Raw genomic sequence first — 19,509 nt, 5'->3', positions numbered from 1 at the left:
AGAAGTCTTAAAGCAGTTAAAATATCCATATCCTCTTGGCTGGAAATGAAAATTTAGGAAAGAGGCTGACATTTGTAATGTAGGTGATGCCACTATTAATGTTAGCCTAGCAGGTTGATGGATTTAACCCCTCAAACTTAGGAGACATGGCGTGAACTACTCTCAATCCCTTTTCGGATATAGCGTCAATATCAAAGACCAAGTGGTTCAGCCCAGGAACCTAAGGGACGGTGCGATGTGGAGAAACCCACCTGGGGTTCTATTCTTTGATTCGCTGAGTAAGTCTCCAAGCAGGTAACTTAACTATGGCCCGCCATGTATCCATGTGACTGGTAAACAACCGAGCGCTTCAAAAATCAAGAGCCAGTATCGTCACTCAAGGAACAGACCGGACGTTGTGGAAGACATGAATAACTGGGCGATAGAGCAATGTGTATCTGGAGAGATTTCAAAACAGAAATAATCATATAAAGGTCTCAGCCCCTATCTCATTGGATATTGTTGAGGAGGTTTGACATGTTTAGACAGCCCCGCCCTCACTTTCAGCAGGTTAAGAAAGGGTGTCCCATTAATTCACCAGCTGTTTGTCTATCTTCTGGAAGCCAGGCAAGCATCTGTTTAACAAAAGATAAGAAGACTAGCCTCTCCTCCTCTTCTAAAAGTTGGATTGAATTTTCGAGTTTTCGGCTGGGTATTAGATCATCATAAAAGAATTCACCTGTAAGAATGAATGTCAGCAAAGAATAATGGTATCTATTAGATGTTTCTGCACCACCCACCTCTTTTATTAAAAAAGGGTCCCTCAAAATACTCTCGCCCATTTCTGGAGAGCTTGCCTCTTTCATTTCTGATAGAATTGGGCCATTTAAACTCTGTCATGGCATCAGATTTTGCGAGTAACTCTTTTGGAGGTGGGCCAAGCAACGCGATCATTTCTGCTATGTGCGCTTTAGCATCATAATGCCCTTGAGCATCATTCACCTGACGAAAAAGCTCCGTGCACTCAATATTGTTCCAGGCCTGTTACCAATAGGGGAGTCAGTTGCAACTCATGATATATCCCCACCTGGGAATGATGTAGGGTCTGGACTAATAGACCCATTTCCATTGTTGAAGGATGATAAAACAACTAGAGAAAAGTATAACTTTAAAATAGGGATGTCATACCAGAACCCCAAAATTCCATATATCTGCACTAAAGCTCCATCCACAGCCAAGTATGACCTCTGGAGCACGATACTGGTCCGGTTGTATTGGGTGAAGACCAACTTCACTCTTCCCTGCTTGTCCTTGGCTGTTGTTCTTGAGTGAAGTCGCCAACCCTAAATCAATGATTTTAGGCACCATTTTTCTTAGTTCTCTCCAGTCTAGGGGCCCAAAATCATTGTGACAGCGATAGATTGTTTGCCCAGTCGGGATTGTTTTGTGTTGCATGGGCAGGTTATTGATCTGTTCTTTGAGAAAGTTGGGGAGGATGTCTTCATTTTCAAAGGTCATCAAAATATTATCAAGCTTTAGATCTAGCAGGAACCAGAAAGATTAGCAACTTATTTCTTAAAGAAAGTCTTTTGGTGTTCAATGTAGTAGATGAAAATTAGTTACTTGCCGGTATGGACAACCCTGCATTCTGAATGGAGATAGTCAAGACCAGCAAGGAGAATAAGGAGATATGCCTTTGCAATGGGGAGAGGGAGTCTTTGATCAATAAAGCATTTCTGGAGAATCCACAGAGGTTCCCGCATAGGTTCATATGCAAGGCATAGATGGCTCCCTTCAGAACTTGTCACCTCAAAACTGTCAAGGTGGGTCCGAATGATTGCATGGCCGCGGTAAGACGGATTTTGCCTTGAAATGTGCTCCTCAATATCACGTTCACAGTAGGCCTCATCAAGGCTGCGGTTGTTTGTTATTTTCAGTGTTACAAAATGTTCAGACTGCCATCTGTATCTAAATAAAAAACCCTTAGTATATTAGACTATTATTGCAGTTGGCATGACAGGAGCAAAGTCAGGTGTATACCTTGTGATATCTTTTGCCAGCCACGTAGTCGAACGTGTGCCCCAACCGATCTTCACTAGTAACTGATAGTGATTGGCAAGTATCTCCCCTGGTTCAACTGGATAAAAGTATTTGGGGTTGTAAGCTGGGGAGGCTTCTTCATCAACAAGTTCGTGCTGAGGAATTGGAGGGGCACACTGAGCCGGGGGGAATTGGAGTGGTTTAGTGTGGAGGGAAAGCGTGCGCTTCATCATACGGCTTATGGACCGTACTGCAGTCATAGAGCTGAGTAACATGCGCGCTGTGGGATACACAGCGTAGGGAAATGGACTATTTAACGGAGCTGTTGCAAGCGATGGCTCGTTCTGGTGTGTGATGAAATGGTCCGCTGCTCAACTGCAAGCTCAAAGAGGAAGTTCAATAGGAAATAGTCAAGGCATTCAAAAGCTGGCAATTTGGATATCGAAAGCGCTTAAAGATACGCCATTTTCTATTTCGAGAACTGATATAATTAAATGATAATGAGCATTGTTGCTATTCTAGTAATATCTGGCGTCCTCTGCGTTTGCATCAACGCCTACGGTCTATTTATTCACATAGTCAAGGCCCAGGCATGGCGTTCTGCCCTCCACGGCCGCCTATGCAGTAAGCGAAGTTCACTGGAGGTGCTATGGGTAGTCTAGTACTCTATTGGCTAGAACTTTATTCTGGCATACTGTGTACCAAGGGCTAATCCCGCGCAATCCGCTAATACGCTACGAGGCTTGTTGGGCTGGGCTAGAGGTCTGTGCTCGTTGTGCACAGCGAGCACGGACAGTCTACCAACCAATGACATAAAGATCTCATGGTGGGACGAATGCAGTGGCGCTTTAATTTGCTTGAACCATATTCGGAGTCGTGTAGATCATTACGGATATACGATCTGGCTTTCCAACCAGCTAGGTTTACCAGTAAGATGAGCCACAGTCAAGAGCTGCTTCGCAGCACCTTAGGCTTTTTGCGCTACATACCAATTTATCCCTCATTAGTCGTAGGAAACATTCGTGTATCTCCGGGATAAAAGTCCCAACCCATAATAGAAGGGAAAATGCGAGATGATTGCTCTGTGATCGTTCTCGCATAGTCCCTGCATAACCGTACAACTGGTACCCAGAAGCCCACCAATCGAGGAAAGATTAGCATTGTTGCTGGTATTGACTATTCTTGTTTTGTTTATTGAGACGATGACAATACGATCGAGCTCTCGATCTATAGCCCCATCCGTGCCTTCTCTGCTCGGTGGAAATGGCATGGTAGTCATGGAGCACTGAAGCCAGGAGACTTAGATCAATCCCAGCTCTGTAAATTTCGCTTGACGGCAACTATCTCTCGATACATTGTCAGCAGATACATCCGCCAACGGTCATCACGGTATGTTGCATAGTAATAGCAGCTGCTTCTTTTCCTATGAGGTGAAGTTGGGTACATAAGTCAGTCTTCGCAACTCATGACAGAGGCGATCTCATTCAATCAGGTAAGAGATCTGTTAAATTGCCCAATCCATAGTAGCTAGCGAGCTCATACTTCTCCATGATGAATGGCTCAAATGTCACCTTGAATTGACATATAAGGAGGCCATGTGCACCCTTAGACCTCGACGCTTCTCTACTATGAGACTCATCAAAACACGTTGGCATGGTCTTCTCCAGCTGGTCAAGTTCTGTTGCTTCTCTGAAGCGGCAAGCTGAGCTATTTTCAAACGTACTACAGTGCTTTCCTATGTCATAAACTTCACACCGCAAGTCAGATTACTCTGGGGCGGACTTGGTTGATTATACGGAGGATCTCTTTTGTATACCCGGTCTCTCTGCGGAAGCTAAACGAGAGGATACCATTATGGATGACCTGAAAGTATGTCTACAACTGATTTATTTCTGGCAATTGCTAATAATACAGGTTGTTCGAGTTTGGTTCACTGATCCCGAGTTATCTCCAGAGTCTGCCGTCTGGCACCACAATTTGAACGATGTCGTCAAACTCATAGTGCCTCTCCCGTGCCAGTGTGGAAACAAAAAGCTAGCAGAGCTTGCTGTGGACAAGGATGGTGTTGAAAGGGTCCGCAGTTGATATGAAGCTGTGAGGTCTTTGCCGCTAGGCAACAGAGACCCAATGGTCCTCGCTCAGAAACCAAGAGACTTAACCCTCAAAAGAGTCGAGGCCTGCAAGCAGCTACGTGACGCCTACCGGGATCGTCTAGTGAAAATGGACTTCGATGACCAAGACCACACCCGGCTTGAACGACAACTCGATGCCCAGAGCCGCACCTGGCTTGAACAACAACTCCGATCAATAGGCGAGGTCCTAGATAATCTTCAAAACAGCGTCCAGGTATGTCCCTTCTCCTGCCTGTGCGCAGAGTACTGATATTGAAGACTGTGTGAATATGGTACCCTGTTTGCCAAGGACGCTTGACGCAAGATGCCAAAGATAAGGGCATAGGACATATGATCCTAGCAGAGGTTCAGCTGGAAGATCTTAGCAATGGATATGCTCCAGCATATCAAAGCCATCGCCCAGCTGGTACTATGTTAGTTGACTTGGCCATTCTGCTGGAACATGCTGCGACTGTTCGCTCCAAATATTTGCTGGTGAACTTTGCTCCCTTGAGCGGCCATGATCCTTTGGTCTGCCCAGAGCCAGGTGACGATGTTGACCTGAAGAGAGCTCTAGCTTTTAGAAGAGTCCTTTCAAGATATGATAAAGCACAGAGAATCCAACAGTCCCGGGGTCAAATACTGGAACCTGAGAATGAGCATATTAGCAACTGGTTTAGTAAGTGTATGATGGAGCTTGAAAGCTGTATCAAAGCAATCCATGGTTGTGAGGTAACATTGTGTTGACCTCTATTCAAATAAACACTAACAATACAGGCCATACGTGTATGGTGTTGCGGTCACTAAAAGTATCCCATAGCCAGTGTTTGATCCAAAGGCCTTCAGGATGTGGTCAGAGCAGCAGTGCCTCTCCAAGATCCTAACTACTGATGGGTTGCTGATGATAAGACAGTCCATCCAGACGGCGCCATCCTTGTAGACCTAGCTGTCCACGAGGAGGGTGTCCGCAGGGTTCTGCTCTAGTATGGACCTACTAGTTTTGTTCTCATGACTAATGATGATCCTGTGGTTCTCTCACAACCTGGCGAAATAATGCAAGACAAGCAGGTTGCTGCTTATAAGGATATGTTGGAGAGGTATTCTTATTATCTTTGTGAAGATTGCTGTCTCCTTGGCCCTATGGCCAAAGTCTGGGTTGCTGAAAGACTGGCTGGAATTGATATTCATTTGTCGCTCATTCATCCGAGTCGCCTAGAGGTGAGTAGTCTCCCTGTTCCTCATTATGTACTAACTTTCTAGACCATACGAATTTGCTGTCCGAAATACCAAAGCCACCCTTGGGAGGTTATCCAAAAGCTGGGTCTTGGGGACGTTATCAAAGAAGCAGTCCCTCTCGAAGTCCCCGTAATTTCCAACAACGGGGAGCTTTTCCCCCTTTCCCATCCCACCAAGAACTTTCACTTTTCCTTTCACCTTGTAACGGAGAAGGGCACTGTACTCAATAAAATCGAACACTTTCAGCAATGCGCGAAGATGTAACATGTTGATTAAGTGATCGTGCTACTCTTACAGTACTGTACCGTGGGGATGCAAAAGTTTTCAACCACCTACCTTACCACCGAGGCGAGGCCACGGAATCGAGAGGGTTCTGATAGGGGCGAAAGCGCTAACTAAAAGGGGCATCATGAGGATGAGTCAGCTTAAAGACAATGACTGCAAGCCATGAAAACTCCTTTGGGCATACGATTTCAGGCCAACGTCACTTAACATCCGCAGCTCTGGCACAAGAAACCACCAACTATGGAAATATATTCATTTGGCCAAAGGAACACCAAACGCCCTTAAACTCTACAACATACAGTCCGAACCACATCAATAAATTAAAACATACCTCACTCATAACATCAGCTCATTGGCCAAAACCATAACCAACATATTTCTGCCTCAGCAAAGCCATATTAACAGCGAGTCTCCAAGAGATTGCTCTGAGATGCTTGCGTGAGAATTACTTCAGGTGCGGATTTGGCTCGCCGTTAACAGACTTCTTGGAGTCAGATTTCTTCTTGTTCACCATCTTTTGGTTGTTCTTGACACCAGTAGACGGGCGGTTTCGATATATATGCCAGAGATATGAAAATCATGCGGATCATAGTTATACCTTGGTCTGTCCCATGGAAGTAGCGCGACTATGCAGGTGTGAGTTGTCCAAGGTCTTGCATGCACCTTGCCAGACCAGCCTGACCTCATGCGGTGAGACACGTCAGCGTGTGGCTCATAATATCATCACTCGAAAGTCATTGAGATCTCTTCCTCGTCACAGTGGCCAAAGTCGTGTTCGGCCCAGGCGTTGGGCTCCAGAGCCATGGCTCCGAAGGCACTAGCACCAAGTGCGGTGGCACCAACAGTAGCTTGCATGGTTGCCGAGGATCGAAGAGGCGGCCTCGTAGGTTGTGATATATCATCCGCCGGCGCAAAAGAAGAATGAGGGCGCTGTGGTGGGTCATTATAAGAGACATCGAAGGTCATATGGACCTCCTCCTGGCCAGGCGATGGAGACTGACGTTTGCTTGACGGAATATGGCTTGGAGAAGGTTCATTGGGCGTCTGAGAGACAGGCGGAGTCATGAGACTGTCTTTGGAAGGTCTATATTCTGACGGAGTTGTAGCAGCAGGTGACTGGGCAGAAGGTGAGTTGAGGTCCAACTTCATAGGGGGAAGCGTCGATTCGAGCTGTTTGACTTCGATCATCTCTGAGGCTAATTCAGCCCGGATTGCATCGATATCAAAGAGGACCGTCCCGGTTCCACTGCTGTCGGTAGAGTTCCGCGAGCCCGAATCATTGCGGCTGACGTCGTATGTCTCCCATCCTTTCTTGTCAGCCAGCTTTCCGCGTTTGAACAAGCCGAATCGTTTCTTCTCAGGTTGGGCTTCGGCTGCTTTACGGGCCTCGTCGATTTCACGGATGAGCTCCCGTTGCCGCTCACCGTGGTTTTCCGGGTCTGGGTCCTCGATTTCAGCAAACTCCTCGCTGAGGACTTCCCAGCCGACTTCCTTCAGCAGCCGGGGTATCGCTGCGCGATAATCCATGTGGCCGTTGACAAGGCTTGTAACGTCAACATTTTCAAGGCCGGGAATTCCTTCTACTGGAGCGAGGCCGGCCACACGCATGATACCACCGCTAGTAGCTCTGAAGAGATACCCCAGAATCCAGTCATTGGAAGAATATCCATTCACAAAGCGACCAGAGACCACACTGCGTAGCTTGATATATTCGTCTTTACTCGCCACCATGGGCGACCCAAAGAGATAGACATTCTGAACCAGTCCATGGGCGCCTCGGTCCGCGAGTTCTTTCAGACAAGAGAAGATCACCCTTGCTCCAAGGGAGAAACCAAGTAGTGTGACAGGTCTATTCCCCAAATTGCGATCCATCAAGGAATCGGCGAGAATCAGTCCTGCTGCATTGGCACGAGCCAAGGAGACATTCCAAGGGTTGTCAATCAAATACGACAACTTGGTCAAAACGAGAGGCAGTTGCAAGGACGCCATCAAAGCCATGAGGACAGTGCTTCCCAGGACTTGTTGCAAACCCTGAGTCAAAGCCTGTGCAAGATATGATCAGCTTCTTGATAACGAAATAGCAATTCCAAAAACAATTACCTCTGTGGCCAGGATATTGATGGTGGCACCCATACTCTGAAGCATTTCGGGTTCCCACAGGACTGAATACAAATCACCCATTATAGGGTCGACGGTACTGAAAGGCAGTCGTACATCATCAACTTTGCCAGTCATCCAACCGGATATGGCAACAATCAGGTTGACCCGCTTATTATTATGCAAAGGACGATATTCGAATGTTTGGACAGCACCAGTGCGTCTGTGGGAAGCTCTTAGCCCGATTGTACTTCCAGTCAAGGTAGCACCAGAAGCAATCAGAGCAGTACCACCAGCTCCTCCCAAGAAAGCGCTGGTTCCAGTGATGCCAACGGTAGTGAAACCAGCCGCAAGGCCCGCGCCGATGACAGGTGCTAAGAGACCGGCCGAAAGTCCGATTATCAAGCCTCCTCCAACTGTGGCTAGACCCATGACCATATATTTGCGCTTCAAAGCCATCTTGCGTCGTTTTTCCATGTGTTCTGATTCATCCCAGGTCTCCTTCTCTGCAGCTTCCTGCATCTCGAGTGCATCGATGACTCGCTTTTCAAAGCGAGCGATTTGAAGCCACGACACTTCCATAGCCTTGCCGACCCTTTCCAGTAATGCCCGCGACCGAGCATCATAGGATGAGTCCGCTATAAGAACTAAGAACAAGTCGCACAGAACGGTCCAACGAAGGTCAATGTCAATTTTGGCGGAGGTAGGCATTTGCGAAGGGGTTCGCACTTCCGGTAGATCATCATCGTCTTCATGCGCCTTGTAGGGTGGAGGTGGGTCGGAATATCCATCAGTCTCGCTGGACAAGCTTGTGCGGCTGCCCCCCTTCATGTCAAGAGACGCAGCCGAAGACATGGACGCCTTGGGCGAATCTAGCTCGTCGTCCGCCAAGGGGTTTTTAACCCGAGCATTTTGCATCAACGGTCGAACAAGATCTGCAGGCTCTACACCATGCTCGGCCAATTGCTCAATCATTATTTGCTCGGCCGGATCGATCTCCATGTGAGTATACACCCTACCCATCACCAGCTGACCCCATTTTCTCAGAGAATCGACAGCTTTCTGCGTTGCCTTGCGCGTGGCTCTTGTTGTCGGTATCCTTTCCAGATCCCGCGTCATTTGATATATGACCAGCCGTGTCACGCCGACATACGCAATCCGTTGGCTCTCAGTAAGAAGATCTTTCGTAGCCTGAAGTTGGCTGGTAGGATCACGCAATTCCTCCTCAACACCCACGGAATTACCACCGGGTTCCTTGAACAGGTAACTTGTATCCTGATCAAGACTTGTAACTGACTGGGCGTCTTCATCGAACTGCACTCGTGTATAACCATTTCCGGCACCGCCTAGGCCTCTGTAAACTGCTTCGTTGTCCTCCGCCTTATCCCCACGGGCGACTAGTCGTCCGTAATCATCGTAGACATCAAATTCGCCCAACGCGGGCATATCTTTCCATTCCCCTTCACTCTCCTCGTCGCTTTCCGTATTTGCTTCTTTATTCTCGCTTAAGCGCTGATGCGACCACTCTGATGGCTTGAGACTCGTTTGTCGTTGGTGGGTACTGTGAGGTTGAGGCGAAGCATCCTGACCGTCCGAGCTCGGTTGTATTTTTGAGGGGGATTGGCTGTCTTGCTCTTTGAGCGAGGGTTCTTCGGACGTGGCTGGCAAATCGCTCTTCTGGACAGTATCGTGATTCTTCTGCGATGCCAAACCATTTTCGGTAGGGGGAGGTGTCACTTCCGAAGTCTGCGCTTGTTGTCCGCTAGCAGATTGTTTCTTCTCGATGGGACCTTGATCGCCGCTAGCGGTAACCTCTTCGCTTTGATGCTTTGAGCTCACTTCTTGTGAGTGGAATGAGCTCTCTTGCTTCTCCGACTGGCGGTGCCCATTCTGATCCGAATACGTTTGCTCAAGATCATGAAAAGTTTCAGGATCGTCAGAGCTAGCATTCGTTGACAGTCCAGGTCTAGTACGGACCCGAATCGGAAGCCCAAAGTCATCCACCTCCTCGCTCACATCGGTATCCCTGTTCCCATTGTTCACCGTCGGTGTATTTCCCGGTATCTCCTTCAATGGATTTGTTGCCACTTTCTCATCCTTGCGGCCATTTATTTTCTCATCCTTTGCGTCAACAACGGTGGTCGACGGTTGAGCATTCTCTGAGCCTTGGGAATCGGGGTGCGGAGGACCGGCGGACAAGTCGACAGGGTGGTCAATAGCGGGTTGCGAGGGCGAGGGCGAGGGCGAGGGCGAGGTCATTATTCATGGACGTTTGGTGAGATGGCTAGTGTCGGTCTGCCCAAATTCCTACACTTGTGCTCCCCTGAAGAGATACCTCCGTGCGTAATCCTACTCGTACCAATGAGAGAATCGCCCATCCGCGCGGGAAACACACGTCTCCGAGTCTTAGAATCCACGTAGCGATTTTTTTTCCCTCCTGTGCCCTGAGCCCAGATAATAGTTGACTCAATAATATAAGCCTCTCCAGGCAAGTTTATTTCCGGTCATTGGAAGCTTAAAGGGGTAGCGTGAAAGGAGGATGTCTAGGCCACGGGAGCTGAGATAATGAGGGGGCGGAAATCCTTAGAAGCAAGATAACTATTAAGCTGATCGCATACTCAAATTCGCAACACACCGGTGAAGCTGGTAAAATTTGAAGTGATCGAGATCCGAGTTCCCTTCGATGCTGTTTGTTTGTCGACACGAACAATTGCGGAAGCTTGTTGGGAATCCGACTGCGACTAGGAGAACGATTTAGTATGGGGTGACCCGAATGCGGCAATTGGAGTTAACCAACGGTCGTGGTGGGCGACTCCATCACGTCAGGAGTGCCTCCACAGCTTTGAAGGTACATGCTGCCCGCTATCTGGAGCTGCATTGGTGGTAACTCGGAATTCTCTAGGGGATTTTAGAGCCGATTAATGCTCTCAGTTTGATATATTCCCTGGGTATTCGAGTCTCCGACCAGTTGAGACAAGATCCCTCTGTGATCTGAGCGTTCTCTTGTATGCCCATGCATTCTTGAGGCAACGGACAACAATCAGGACAGCTTCTTCCTGCCCAGCTACTGTACTTTGAAATGATGGTGCAGCATGCTCAACAAAGATAATAAGATTTCTTGCTCAGAAATTCATCTGTCAATGGAGCTAGTGTTTGAATACACGCCTGAAAGACAAAAGGTCTCAACATTCGAGTACACCAGTGCTTAAAGGGGGATTTGATCTATTCCATGAACATAGCAAAAGCAGTCCGCCATAAGAGGAAACAGACCCGGAGATCAATATCACCCAGCATCAATTCAGCCACAAGGTAAATCTGTACTGACTACAGGGCCATTCAGCCTACCAATCTGCAGTAAAGGACATCTCTTTCCCGATCACCGAATCCCAGCAGGATCTCTTGTTTTATCCATCCTGCCGCCATATCAGCCATATCGCCTCCAAGACAGAGTACCGAGCACTTACATCTTGGTTGCAGGAGGAGCATCAACAGCCACCTTGGTCGTGCTACCCTTGTCCCACACAGGCTCGGAGGGCAAATCACTCTTATCGTATTGCACGCCAGCCGGGTGCTCAGCAGGGTTCTCAAGGGCCTCTCTGATACTGTCAGGCTGGTTCCTGGCTCTCTCTAACAGGGCCGCTGCAGACACGTCAGTATCGGGCCGTTGTCTAAGGCTCGAGGCTCTAGGTGCCGCGGAGCAGAGGAGCGGAGTTACCAGTTGAGGGTTCCTTGCGGGAGAGATCGGACATGATCGATTACGGAATGGATAGGAGGTCTGTGTAAGGCTTGCCTAGTGATTCTGCTGGACCTTCTTAGTACAAGTCCCCCAGCAGAGTTCGAATGGGCGGCGAGAACGCTGAGGGTTGACGACATTACACGTCATAAGATTGAGGGTAAGGTACCTGCTACGAGGTTAAAACATTGCTATGGATATTGAGGCCATGTTCATATGTGTATACGCGCTGCAATGTTGCTCTTGGTTCAGAGAAGCTGGCCAGGATCTCGCATACTAGAATGCCCCCAGAGCACTGCCCCCAGTGTCCACCGGAGTCTCCGCCCAGCCAGCCCAGTAACACATGTCGTCAAGCCACACATCCATCTAGACTACTCCGTACTCCGTCGTCTATATGTAGATATTTACTCCGTACAATTGACGGAATTATGTTCAATCCTCCTTTTAGATATTAAGATGTTAATACGTGAGTACTAGCCGAAACCTCAGTCAGCCAATCCGCTTACTCTCACGATTTTCCAAGGCTCCTCAACGAGGAACCGGACGCATCGTAACCTCCGGGCAGTGACATGTGTCGTGGCATCGACCCCATTGACCATCGATGGATATTCACTCCACGAGATCCAACACAATTTCTGTGATAATTTAGATGATTTGATAGATCCGCTGTCTTAGAGAGATTGGCATTAGTGCGCTGGTTGGCTACACGCCCGGGGCATGGCATTCGTTTTTACAAGAACCCAATTCGGTTACATCTCCATATCGGAAGTTCCGTGTCTACCGACGCCCCGTGAGGGTGGACTGGGATCGTGGATGGAGCAAATGTACGTGCCAAGGTTTGAGCCACTGAACAAAGTATTTAAATTCTAGGGTATCCCCTCTGCTTTTCTGCTTATCATTGGAAAGTTGAAATTTTCTGTTCATTTTCCTCTTCGTTAGGCATGATTAGAGCGTCATTGAGCTCTGCTGAATGGTATCGTCAGAGTGCCGCCACGGTCGTATGTGAAGGTATCTTGACTGAAAGATAGACAAGAAGAAGATATACAAAGTGTGGACCAATGCAGTCGGTATTTCCTTGGTCCTTGTTGGGTAGGTGCTACTCAAGGGTGACAGAGTCAGCCTCTGAAATCGTGATCCGATCAAAACCCTGGTAAAGTCGGTGCGCCAAATATGCTCCCATCTGGAAGCCATCCATCCAATTCCATCCCAGTCCTACGAGATAGCGGAGACTGGCTCTGGCTGTGGTCCGAAGGCACCCCTCGGTGCTGAGGTTCATATCCGTACTGAGATGGTATGGTCGGTGGCTGATATTCCGAATATTGGTAGTGAACAGGCGCTGCCGAACGGGTTTGGTCCATTTGCCACATCTGGTTCATGACAATGGGAACTGCATAGCCACTACCCATAGTGGAATATGTCGACGCTTGAGGAACACCGGCAGTCATAGCGAGAGCCTCTGCAGAGCCATGCGGGTCGTGAGGACCAAAAGGCTGGTGGGCCTGGACGGTTAAATGAATCTGAGACATTGGTTGACTGACATCCATATGGGGCGCAAAATTGCCCTCTGCTTGCGCTTGCCGCTGCTGCAGCCTGTCATACCAGCCTCGGGCTTTGATAGCAAGCACATAATACCATCGGCTAGGTATTTTGTACTTCTGGCCACCGCTCGCCTCAGTCAGTCGTCTGGTCATTGCATCCAGGTACAGCTCAACCTTGACGGTCTGAGGAGACACGAATTCTCCCAAGGCGCCGCTTATTACGGAGAAATATATCTTCAGAAGAGACATCATCGCAACTCCAACACGTGAATATATCATGTTGGGAAGTTTACGCATGAGCTCCGTGTCGCAGCCGAGAAAGTAATCGAGCATCTCTTGAGCTGCATGCATCCATTTTATGGTGATGTCAACGCGAATTGCACTCAGCGGAGGGGAGGCGCGCTCAGCTTGACGGTGATCTTCGGGCGCAGGAAGCGTATAATACTGCTGTTTGATCGCATCAGGGTCCCGGTACCCTTCCCCGATGGCCAGCTCATATACGGCAAGATTGGTGAAATGATACTCGAAGCTCATGGGAACTAAAAAGAAAAGGGAGTAAGTTACCTTCGCGCGTGTCACGTTTCGGTGAAAGGAATTACCTGTAAGCATGTCTACCGGGATTTTCTTCTTCCAACTTTGCATTCGACTATCGAACCACCTCAACACGGCTTGTACGCGAGTTTCTGTCAACGGCGTGGTGGAACTTGTGTCGTCAAGGCCGAAGGAGGCCATCGCTTCGTCAACGATCCTCTGGAGCTCAAACCAAGTAGCCATATGTCGGTCAATGGCGTGTGGTGAATTTTCCAAGTGTTTGACGCATTCACCCATCCAATCGTTGAATAAGAGCAGATTGGGTCGGCGAGTCTTCATTGCAACACTATTTCAATCAGTTAGCGACACGACCCTTCAGTACACGGTTCTGGACTGCTTACGTAGATGCCAGATGGTAACATTCCAAAATGGCTCTTGCTTGTTCTGCCATCTGCTCGTCAAACGGAATCTGCTTGTCTTTATTGCCACTTGCTACCCGGGATACCCTGCGCTTTGAGGCTAACCCAATTTCTAAGGCCATAGTAGCAGCGACATGTGTGTATTGGTAGTGCTGCAATTTCAACGGAGAGTTGGGAGGAAAGTAGAAGACTGTCATTAGCACCAATGCCTGAACGAGCTCTAATGACTTGTCGCCGTGGACAAAGAATCGCTCGGCGTAGAGTCGAACCATTTCTTGATTCAGAACGGTCGCGATGCTTGCATCGACGGCAATAGCCGCAGCAGCGATAATAGAAAGAAATAGCACAGGCTTCGAACGACGCAACTGCGCAGCTGAGGTTCCAGGAGGCAACACAATGACGGGCGCGAAGGCCATTAATTCACTGATAAAGAAAGCAACCAATTCATTGGCATATTCCAAAGGTATCAAACCCCTGTCGATCACGTCGTCACCCAATGGCATTTCAGGGGAGAACGCGGTGCTGATGGGGTTGAATGATGGGACAGAAACAGAGCTGCTTTCGACAGTGTTGGCATATGAAGAAAGTGGGACACCGGGCTGGTCTGTATGTCTGGTTGATGCCGATACGCTGCTAGGAGCCTCTGGGATTGAGAACAGCCGTTCTTTCGATTCGATACCGAGCTCGTCAGGTTCCGGTGATTCTTCCTTCTCGCTGTCCGTACTTTCCGCATCGCTTTCATCCACACGGAAACGATCCTTCAAAAGAGAGCGCATTTGCCGCATTTCCCTCTCCAATTGAGCCACTCTTGAGTCGGTGCGCTTTCTCGGCCGCCTTTTCTGAGGCGCCACGAAGATACAAGCCCGACCAGCCTTCGCACATCGCTGGCATTGGGTCGGCAGAGTCGGATCAAGGATACAGCGAACTTTAAGACCTCTACATGATTCACACGAACGATTCAATTGCTGCGAAGAGGCCGATTGCTGCTGTAGGCTGCCTTCGGTAGGATTCATGTCGGGGGTTGATGACATTCTTGTCCACTGACCGCCCCCACACTGGATGGATGGGGAGGAAGGCGCGGGGGGGGGGGGATGTACAGGTCCGAGTAGGTAGTATTATTAGCAAATGTAAGGACTGATTCTGGAAGACGGGAACATCAGATAGTGTGTGCAACGATGGGGACTGAGTCGACGCCCCATGTCCTGAGTGAATGTGGTCGTTCTGACATTAAACATGAAAAACTGGCGGCGGGAAAAAAGAAAGGAAGGATGAGCAATCACGAAACGATTTCAGACAACGCTCTTCGTCAGAACGCCTTCGACATGGCACCCAGGAAAGATAAGATGAAACGATAGAATGCTGCAGTCGAAAAAAATTGTTTTGAGGACTCTGATCTGTTCTGATTTGATGACGATGAGCCGATTCCCTACACAAGTGCACAGTTCTAGGTGAGACCCAATTGGATGGCTGTTTAACTGACAGGACTTCACCTCATCCTAGTCGGGCCCTAGCTACCACTTGGACCGTAGGTATTTAGTTAGAGAGAAACCGTGCCTAATGCCTATCTCAAGAAGATAGCAAGCCGCAATCATGTAAGACGTAGTCCAGCCGCCCCAGAACTCTGAGGGAGAATCACAAAGCGAGATATCCTTCTAACTAGTCTCCTTTCTCCGATCGATCGATCTGGATTGGACTATTTGAACTAGGGACACTTGAAGTCGCCACTCCATGATGGCAGCGGGAAGGTTGGTCAGTGACTGGCCAGATATGCACTATGGCAGATTGGCAGACTGCAGGGTGCACGCTGCACACTAGAGATGCCGAGATGGAGGCTCCCCTTTAGGGCTATTGGGGCATATCCGCCCAGGACTGGCTGGAGATTGGATCAACTGGGAAATCTAGTACAACCTCCGCTAGGTGTTAAGGTGTTAACCACCTAACTAATGGAGTACGGAGTTCCAGACTTCCAGTCACCAACCTTAGTCAGATTCTACCATCATCCATGATTACTCCGTACTACAGTGAGGGGGGGTTAACTAAAAGATTGTACTCCGTGGTAGTATCTGTGATTCGTGCTTTGTAACAAACTTTCAGAGTGGTCATTGCATTGTTATGCAATTGGTAAAAGGAGTTGTTGCATCTTTCGAAAGACTATAGTACGTTCTCCCACTAATGCCACAAACAACAATCCCATTCTTCAGTTGTTTCTCTCCCCATGTCCAGAACTGGAAGACTTGGTATAGTCAAAGAATAGCCTGACGATCAAGGGCACCACTTCATAGAGTTTTGAAACTTACCAAATCACTTCGCATTATTCCCCAACAACTACTACTAGGTACCATTCAACCTAGCTTTCTATCCGTCCAATCAGAAAAAGCTTAGGTGCTGGCGGGTCCGCAGCCTGCCAGTTGCCAGATTTTGTACGTACTCCGTAGATAGATACCTAGCCAGCTGAGGTTCAATTAGGGACCTGTAATCTGTATAGTAATGGACGATATGAAAGTAGGAGAGCATACCTCTTTCCTTCTGGTAGATATCAGCAAAGGGGCGTCTCAGTAATGATCTTTTATGGAAGGTTCTATCATGGCTGAGACGAGTCAAATGAGCTACACGAATAGTATCTAGCGACAAATCATGACGGAGTCTATTTTTGCTGCCTAGAACGACTCCCAGATAACCAGGAAGTATCAACACACGCTCTCTCAATGCTCACAGACCACTCAACATTCTATCAACGACCAGCTTTGCAAAATGCCTTCTGCAAATCGCGAGTTTAACAGAAAAGTTTCTTCATCATCCATTCAGATCTTGAGAATATCAAGGGCGGATTATGCGCAGGGCCGACACTCATAAAGCGAGAGTTTCTTCTAATGATGACACTTTGTCTCCACGCGCCCCACGGGTTTGTTGTTCACCAACTCAAAGATGACCAACCCTTATAATGACGACCTACTTGAGCATGCTATCTATGTGGTGAAGCTTGTTCACGCGTACGGTAAGTATGGTCTTGCACACACACACACACAGAGAGAGAGAGAGAGAGAGAGAGTATCCTTGGTGGAAATGCATTAACTGTGTCCTTTTCAAAGACGACGTCCAGCTGTCTACGAACAAATATTATATCCGAACTCAGTCGTTTCCAAACTCCGGTCGAGTTGCAATTTTCCCACTGTAACTACCTGACAAACGCAAAGACAAATCAAGAGACATGATCAGGGATGTGTTATCTCTGGTCTTGAAGCGCTAGAAGCCGAAATCGAGTACTTCGGCGGTTTTGAGGCCGCTCATATTATACCAATAGCTCATGAAGCGGTCCTACTTGCTGAAAATCTCAACGTGTATATAACCGGCAAAAGACCAAGAGAATCCGGATCAATTCAGTACAGAACGGCTGAGGTTGCAGAGCACACTACACAAGTGGTTTGACCAGTACCGTTTTGCGGTGAACCCATATGTAAGTCAAACCGTCATTGTCAGTTAGACAAGTACTGAATCTACTGTCAGAATGGATACAAGGTCCACACCTTCTCACGGACACTCATTTATACGGAAATGTACTTGACCCAGTGTGCCGCCAACCCACCGATCCCCATCGAGTTTCAAACAGACTATTGTGGTGGCACTTCCAGCAAGCAGTGCTTGCTAACATGAGGGGTGCCGGAGAACCTATCTTTGAGGATGACTTTCCTCCTGGCTCAGACCAAGTTGGAGAAATTCTGCGCGGACCAAACCCAGGAGCACACATGGAGTTCCAACTTGCCACGCGTCTGCACCCTCAAACATATCCTCCCGCTATAATCAAGACGAACCAGAGAAAAGAGTATAGGAAAGTGCTGTATTGGGTTCTCCATTGGCCGAGAGATCTTCAAATGTGCACAGGAGCCGCCGTCAACACTAGAGTTACCCCTCCCAACCCCCAGCCGCTGAGTGCTGGGAGGGCGGGGAGTCACTATGCCTAGGAGTTGATATGCCTGGACATTGGTGTGCTACTTCATAGGTGGTGATATCTCTAATGGCCTACTTGAGCGCTCCAGTGAGCATTGAGTTTGCTTTTTGCGCATTTAAGTATAGAGGTTGCCCAGCTTCGTTTCGATTCCATTTTCAATGCAACTGACCCTGAGCTGTGGCAGATCGCTGAGCCGGGCATCACTTCCACGAGCTTAACGACTTCCTAACAGCTGTCTCCCTACCCCCCCTAATACCACGCCTATACAGGGATACTTTATGGCTTATAGGCTTTTACCTTCAATACTATAAGGAGGCTAGCAAGGTTAAGAGCCAGCCACCCAGGGTATAGATTATTTAGGAGACGCTATTTAGACTCACTTCTCACACCTTATGAGACCCCTTACCCCCAGCACCTAGCATGCTGGGGTCCAGGGGGCGTGTAGCCCCCTAATATCTAATCTATTTATTCAGGAGGTATGAAATTTCACTTGGATGGCAGCTAGGGCTCCATGTGCAGTGCTGCATGGGTGCTTTCAGCATGGGCATAAGCGAGGAGTCGAAGGCTTGTCAAGTCTGTGAAATCAGATGTACAAATTGCTCCGCAAGATCGTCTAGCGAGCAATAGGAACGCTGTGAACGAGCAGTTATCGATTTTTTACTGCGTCATCGGCACAGTGAGTCTCATTAGTGAACCCAATTCATGGTGTAGCCGTTGCAAGTACCCCATAAATGACCAAGGTCCCGGAGTATTATGAGCAGAAAGACTGGGAGGATCCCATCGAGTGGAAAATGGTCCGTTCCAGTTCGCCATGAACACCAAGCCGCATTATTTCAACCCTTATCAAATGCTCCATATTACCAGGCAGTGTTCAACACGGCCATAAGACTCTCGCCGCGTTCAAAGCTGGCTTGAGTTCTTTCCCGTCGAGGAGAGGCTAAGTATGCAAGAAGCGGCTTGCTTGTTGACGGGCGGTAGCCAGGGAGAAGACCTCGTTTCCTTCCGATAACGACCCCCTCCTCCCCACGCTCCCGGGAAAGCCTGTCCTTGGGCGAGGGCATTAAGAATCTACCAGCCAAGATCGAAGGTCAGGAACATGATTTCTTCCGAAAACGACCTATCCAAGGTGCAAAGGCATACTACTTGTGCACCAGGACTGGACTGGCCCCGACAAGCAAGTCGTGCAGATCCCGAATCTAGTTCGTGACGCTATGACCCCGAGGCCCGAAGTCTCTCCTCCTTATCGACGGACATTTGACACCTGGCCCTGAGCATAAAGTGCCGTTATTGTCTGCTCTAACCGATCTCTTAGTGACGGTCTCATTATTTACAGCCGGAGAACGAACACGAAGGCAATTGGAGGCTTTGCTGCACAAGGCTGCGTTGGAATTAGTCCAAGCGTGGCTACCAGCAGACGCCGTCGTTGAGCAGACGATGTTATTGGAGGCCCGCATTAGACGAGTGACATGAGTCGCGACCTGCGTCCTACGGAGTACGTGTATTTTGTTTCTAGTACTATTAGGCGACGCTCTAGTGGGGAACTCAGACAGGGGGATGTCGTGGACGTTGCGTATCACTAATTCGCTATCAGCCA

At 48.5% G+C, this 19,509-nt stretch overlaps 7 protein-coding genes across 7 annotated transcripts, besides 2 other annotated features; 3 read left to right on the top strand and 4 right to left on the bottom strand.

The window, feature by feature from the left end:
* Positions 1-542: 542 nt before the first annotated feature.
* Positions 543-2,294, bottom strand: ACLA_030850 (protein kinase domain protein; the record flags this gene model as incomplete). Its single annotated transcript, XM_001269777.1, has 5 exons — positions 543-718; positions 780-1,020; positions 1,168-1,520; positions 1,607-1,934; positions 1,998-2,294. The coding sequence occupies 5 exons, from the start codon at positions 2,292-2,294 to the stop codon at positions 543-545; spliced, it is 1,395 nt and encodes a 464-aa protein (XP_001269778.1).
* A 1,579-nt stretch (positions 2,295-3,873) lies between these two features.
* Positions 3,874-4,401, top strand: ACLA_030840 (uncharacterized protein; the record flags this gene model as incomplete). The annotated part of the gene is made up of 3 exons (XM_001269776.1): positions 3,874-3,888; positions 3,934-4,081; positions 4,142-4,401. 3 exons carry the CDS (start codon positions 3,874-3,876, stop codon positions 4,399-4,401), a joined length of 423 nt encoding a protein of 140 aa, XP_001269777.1.
* Positions 4,402-6,374: 1,973 nt separating this feature from the next.
* ACLA_030830 (DUF726 domain protein) lies at positions 6,375-10,007 on the bottom strand (the record flags this gene model as incomplete). Its single annotated transcript, XM_001269775.1, has 2 exons — positions 6,375-7,694; positions 7,752-10,007. The coding sequence occupies 2 exons, from the start codon at positions 10,005-10,007 to the stop codon at positions 6,375-6,377; spliced, it is 3,576 nt and encodes a 1,191-aa protein (XP_001269776.1).
* Positions 9,975-10,003: a microsatellite.
* Positions 10,008-11,124: 1,117 nt separating the features above from the next.
* On the bottom strand, positions 11,125-11,497 carry ACLA_030820 (uncharacterized protein; the record flags this gene model as incomplete). The annotated part of the gene is made up of 3 exons (XM_001269774.1): positions 11,125-11,161; positions 11,213-11,387; positions 11,464-11,497. 3 exons carry the CDS (start codon positions 11,495-11,497, stop codon positions 11,125-11,127), a joined length of 246 nt encoding a protein of 81 aa, XP_001269775.1.
* A 1,123-nt stretch (positions 11,498-12,620) lies between these two features.
* ACLA_030810 (C6 zinc finger domain protein) lies at positions 12,621-15,000 on the bottom strand (the record flags this gene model as incomplete). Its single annotated transcript, XM_001269773.1, has 3 exons — positions 12,621-13,558; positions 13,619-13,896; positions 13,952-15,000. 3 exons carry the CDS (start codon positions 14,998-15,000, stop codon positions 12,621-12,623), a joined length of 2,265 nt encoding a protein of 754 aa, XP_001269774.1.
* Positions 15,001-16,894: 1,894 nt separating this feature from the next.
* On the top strand, positions 16,895-17,620 carry ACLA_030800 (uncharacterized protein; the record flags this gene model as incomplete). Its single annotated transcript, XM_001269772.1, has 3 exons — positions 16,895-16,964; positions 17,326-17,423; positions 17,474-17,620. 3 exons carry the CDS (start codon positions 16,895-16,897, stop codon positions 17,618-17,620), a joined length of 315 nt encoding a protein of 104 aa, XP_001269773.1.
* Positions 16,995-17,018: a microsatellite.
* Positions 17,621-18,646: 1,026 nt separating the features above from the next.
* ACLA_030790 (uncharacterized protein) lies at positions 18,647-19,186 on the top strand (the record flags this gene model as incomplete). Its single annotated transcript, XM_001269771.1, has 2 exons — positions 18,647-18,709; positions 19,070-19,186. 2 exons carry the CDS (start codon positions 18,647-18,649, stop codon positions 19,184-19,186), a joined length of 180 nt encoding a protein of 59 aa, XP_001269772.1.
* Positions 19,187-19,509: the final 323 nt, after the last annotated feature.

This window comes from Aspergillus clavatus, genomic scaffold, assembly GCF_000002715.2.
Source record: "Aspergillus clavatus NRRL 1 1099423829805 genomic scaffold, whole genome shotgun sequence".
Taxonomy (NCBI): domain Eukaryota; kingdom Fungi; phylum Ascomycota; class Eurotiomycetes; order Eurotiales; family Aspergillaceae; genus Aspergillus; species Aspergillus clavatus.
The sequence above is the reverse complement of the archived record's forward strand: the minus strand, read 5'-3'. Positions and strand labels throughout refer to the sequence as shown.